This window comes from Triticum urartu, chromosome 4A (genome assembly GCF_056163025.1).
Source record: "Triticum urartu cultivar PI428250 chromosome 4A, HENAU_Tu73, whole genome shotgun sequence".
NCBI lineage: Eukaryota > Viridiplantae > Streptophyta > Magnoliopsida > Poales > Poaceae > Triticum > Triticum urartu.
Window position 1 is genome coordinate 569,140,364 of NC_141876.1, and position 4,476 is coordinate 569,144,839.

Here is a 4,476-nt window from a genome sequence, read left to right on the forward strand (position 1 = left end):
CCTCCCCTTGCGCCTAGGGTTGGAAACCCTAGGGGTGGGGGGCGCCCCACTTGGCTTGGGGGGCACTCCACCCCCCTTGGCCGCCGCCCCCTTGGAGATCCCATCTCATAGGGCCGGCGCCCCCCCCCCTAGGGGTCCTATATATAGTGGGGGTGAGGGAGGGCAGCCGCACCCTAGCCCCTGGCGCCTCCCTCTCCCTCCCGTGACACTCCTCCCTCTCCCTGAGCTTGGCGAAGCCCTGCCGAGATCGCCGTTGCTTCCACCACCACGCTGTCGTGCTACTGGATCTTCATCAACCTCTCCTTCCCCCTTGCTGGATCAAGTTGGAGGAGACGTCTTCCCAACCGTACGTGTGTTGAACGCGGAGGTGCCGTCCGTTCGGCGCTAGGTCATCGGTGATTTGGATCACGACGAGTACGACTCCATCAACCCCGTTCTCTTGAACGCTTCCACTCGCGATCTACAAGGGTATGTAGATGCACTCCCCTCTCCCTCGTTGCTAGATGACTCCATAGATTGATCTTGGTGATGCGTAGAAAATTTTAAAATTCTGCTATGTTCCCCAACAGCTTGTCCTTTGCTACAAAAAGGATTGGGCCACCTTGATGCACCTCATTTACTTTCATTACTTGTTATTCGTTACAAATTACCTTATCACAAAACTATCTGTTACCGATAATTTCAGTGCTTGCAGAGAATACCTTGCTGAAAACTGCTTATCATTTCCTTCTGCTCCTTGGCGGGTTCGACACTCTTACTTATCGAAAAGGCTATGATAGGTCCCCTACACTTGTGGGTCATCAGCCCATTCGCAAGAAACCTTAAAGTTAAGTGTGCTTGGCATAGAGCAATTTGAGGATGGGTGATTGACTAAGAAGTTGATCCCGGGTGCGCATGAGTGGAGACAGAGTGCACAGGAAAGACTACACATGGTTCGTGAGGCTAGTCTAGATACTAGGTGGTAGCCAGACAACGACTAGGAGCCGATGGGTGAACCGGTGGGTTTGGCTGGGGCCTTACGTCGCCCTAATGGCTTCATGCGGGAAAGAGGACACCTCCCCGGACATGGTATCGACTCACCGCAACTCCAATAGCGGTGGACAACATCGGGAATCTTCACCGTCAAACATGCCCACTTACTGTTCGAGGAAAGTCTTGACTAGACTATGTAGGGTTTTCTTGTCTCAGAAGTATTTATCGGATCAATTTTAGGATGGTAGTTTCATTGTGATGCATCTTCGGGACTTCTGAGATGGATGATACCATGAGCACAAGGACTACATGGATCCGCATCCAATCCACACCTACAAGGAGGACTCTCTCCAACATAGATGGGCCGCCATCCAAGAATTTGAACAAGTTTTGTGGTTTTCTAGGCAAAAGTGGCGAATAGGCCCAAAAGTGACATTGAAATCCATAGCCATGTAAGTTTTGCTTGCTTCACATGGTCATCATTTTTATTGCTTGTTTCGTTTCTTGCATTATGTTAAATGATTCTTGTTTGCTAGATGGGGTTGGCCACCACTTTTTGTACCATCAAGTTTAGAAAAGGTTGTTCACTATGTCACATTGTAGGGTGAAATTGAATGGGGAACTGAAGTGGTGCGCCCCCTGTTGAGATCTCAAGGACCCCACCAAGAAGATTAAGAACAATAATGACACAAGAACTCACCGATCCATTGGATTGGATGACGACTATGGACATGGGACCGTGCAAAAGATGAACGGAACTACTGTGCGTACGGTTTTACTCTATCCGACTCTATACGATGCCTAATCTAGTGGTGTGCTGCCGTTTGGATAAGGAGTTGAACGGTTTGATCTGCTATGTCGTATGAAATCGGACAAGCAAGAGTCGTACACATAGCAAGACTCAAAAAGGAATAGACATGTCATGGGGGGGGGGGGGGAGTGTGAGAAGGATAGGCTCGTGCATGAGGGTGCGACAAGCAAAATATCTGTGTCACGTGGACGGACAACTTTCCTAGCAAGGGGGAAACATTGAAGAAAATGAAGCAGAAGGAGGAGAGGCACAAACTCTTCTTGGATGTACAGAGGGAGGGGATGGAGTTTGACCGGAAGAGGGTCCCGAAGTGTATGACTAGAGAGGGAGAGAATAGACGTGGAGAAGCAGGAGAGATTGTTGAAAATGGAGCTTGAGAAGACGAAGAAATCTGAGACAATTGAGATTGAGAAGGAGAGGGTGAGGCTTGCGAGGATCACGCTGCAGGACACTTATTTTTATTTTGATGAAATAGAGTGACATGAATTTGGATGAATTTGTTGCTTCACCAACCAACTGTTGACCCCGGATCAATCAAAAGCACTGCTCATGTCCTCACCTCAGTCCATCCGTCGATGACAAAAGTGACAGTGACCAACACGAGCTGCACGGCATGGGGCTCTTGCTGGATTGGTTCCCGTCCTGTCACAACACTGCGACATGGCACGGCATTGAGGGAGGAGATCCGAGCGCGATGCTCAAGTTAATGGAGGGAAGAACATTTCAGAAACGGAAGCCGAGATTTTGCATCGAAGGCGTAGGCAAAATCTTTCACAACGATGTCAAACTCTTACACAGAATCCATCGTCGCTTGCTGATCCAAGCAGAAGCGACGAACAACGAACGGATTTCATCACAAGACAAGCTACTCTATTTACACCATGGCATGACATGACATGAACAGGACGCACACGGAACAAGAAGATCTAGAAGGACAGGCTGCACTCGTCGACGAGGCAGTCGTCGTCGAAGCTCCAGAGCCCCAGGCCCGCCTCGTCCGCGGCGGCGGCGGTGGCGGTGGCGCCGCTCTGCACGGCGTCGGCGCTGAAGAGGCTGTCCAGGGACTCGTAGGCGCCGCCGTTGAAGTAGGCGAACTGGTCGGCGAAGAGGAGGGCGTCGAAGAGCGCGTCGGAGTCGGAGTCGGACGCCGGGTGGGCCGACATGCCCTCGTCGATGTCCTCCGCCTCCGTCGTCCTCGCCCGCTTTGTCAGCTGCTCGGTGTCGGGCTCCGGGGCGGGGTACGCCGGGGCCTCGTCGAGCGCCGACATGCCCTGCCACGAGAAGTCGGGGAGGGCGCCGCTGGACTCGGAGCCCTCGCTCGGCTCGGCCTCGTGCTTGACGAACAAGGACGACGCGTGCTCCTCCTCGTCGTCGACGAGGGTGACGACCGGCGCCGGCTTGGCGGCGGGGGCCGCGAGGGCTTCTGCGCGGACGCGCTTGCGCGATCCCGGGGCCGCGGCGGCGACGGCAGAGGAGGGAGGGAAGTTGAGCTTGGCCCTGGGCCCGCGGATGGCGCGCGCGGCGCCGTCGTAGGCGAGCGCGGCGGCCTCGGCGGAGGGGAAGGTGCCGAGCCAGACGCGGACGCCCTTGACGGGGTCGCGGATCTCGGCGGCCCACTTGCCCCACGGCCGGCGCCGCACGCCGCGGTACTGCGCCGGCTTCCTCCGGCGGGCGGGCACCGCCTGCTCCTCCTCCTCCCGCTGCTGCTGCGGCTTCTTGGGCGAGGCGGCGAACACGAAGGGCTTGCTCTCGGCCACCTCCTCCTCCACCACCACCACCACGTCCTCCTCCTCGTTGAAGTCCCGGAACGCGGCCTCGAAGTCGTCGGCGGCCTTGGGCTGCTTGGCGCCCTTGCCCGGCCAGACGTGGCCGGACGCGGCGCGCCGCGCCGGCGCGCCCCCCGGGATGAGCTCGGCGAGGATCGCTCCGCCACACATCCTGGCCCGCTTCTCCTTTCTCCTCTCCCGATGCTACCCTTGCTTTTCTCTCGCTCTCTGATGCTTGCTTTGCTCTCGGCTACTGGACTCTGCGTTGCGTGTTGCGTTGTGAGTTGGGGTGGGGCGGAGGCGCTGTTAAGTAGGGGGGAGAGGAATGGAGGCTCCCGAGATCGCGGGAATGGAGGGGGGACGCGATAAGGCCGGCTGGCCGCGTCGCCGTCCACGGGGACACCTCAGCTCGGCTCGGCTCAGATGCCGTCTTCCCACGCTCCTTCCCGGCCCGGCCCGCCCGGTTTCGGGCTTCCCGACCCTTGGCGACCAACGATGCCGCGTCGCTGCGGCTGCGGCTGCGGCGACGGGGACGTGTGTGTGTGTGGCCGCGCTTGGTGGGGAGGCACACGGGAGGCGGCAGAGACGGCGGGTGCACCAGCCGGCGAGGCCCGAAACCCGTTTGGACCTGGGCGCCCCGAGTTTGTGGGAAAGGCTGTATTGTCAAGTGGCTCCCAAGTGGGGTCCACCACATTCTTTTCATCATCTAAGCAAGTGCCTAAGCTTTGTAGTTTTTCTTTTCTTGACAAGACCGGAGGAGCCAGCCGAGGACAACGGGGATACAGCCAGGAGCTTTGTTTAACAAACATGTGGCCAAGGCTCAAAGTTACTAGCAACTACGTACTACATCCCTCCTGGTTTATAAGTCTTCTTTATATTTTGTTCCAAATTTGGACTATAGGTTTAACTGACAGATTGTACTAATGC

At 56.4% G+C, this 4,476-nt stretch overlaps 1 protein-coding gene across 1 annotated transcript; it reads right to left on the reverse strand.

The window, feature by feature from the left end:
* Positions 1-2,525: 2,525 nt before the first annotated feature.
* On the reverse strand, positions 2,526-3,902 carry LOC147976697 (ethylene-responsive transcription factor RAP2-12-like). The gene has a single exon (XM_087518980.1). The coding sequence runs from the start codon at positions 3,718-3,720 to the stop codon at positions 2,710-2,712; it is 1,011 nt and encodes a 336-aa protein (XP_087375106.1). The 5' UTR covers positions 3,721-3,902; the 3' UTR covers positions 2,526-2,709.
* Between the last annotated feature and the right edge of the window lie 574 nt (positions 3,903-4,476).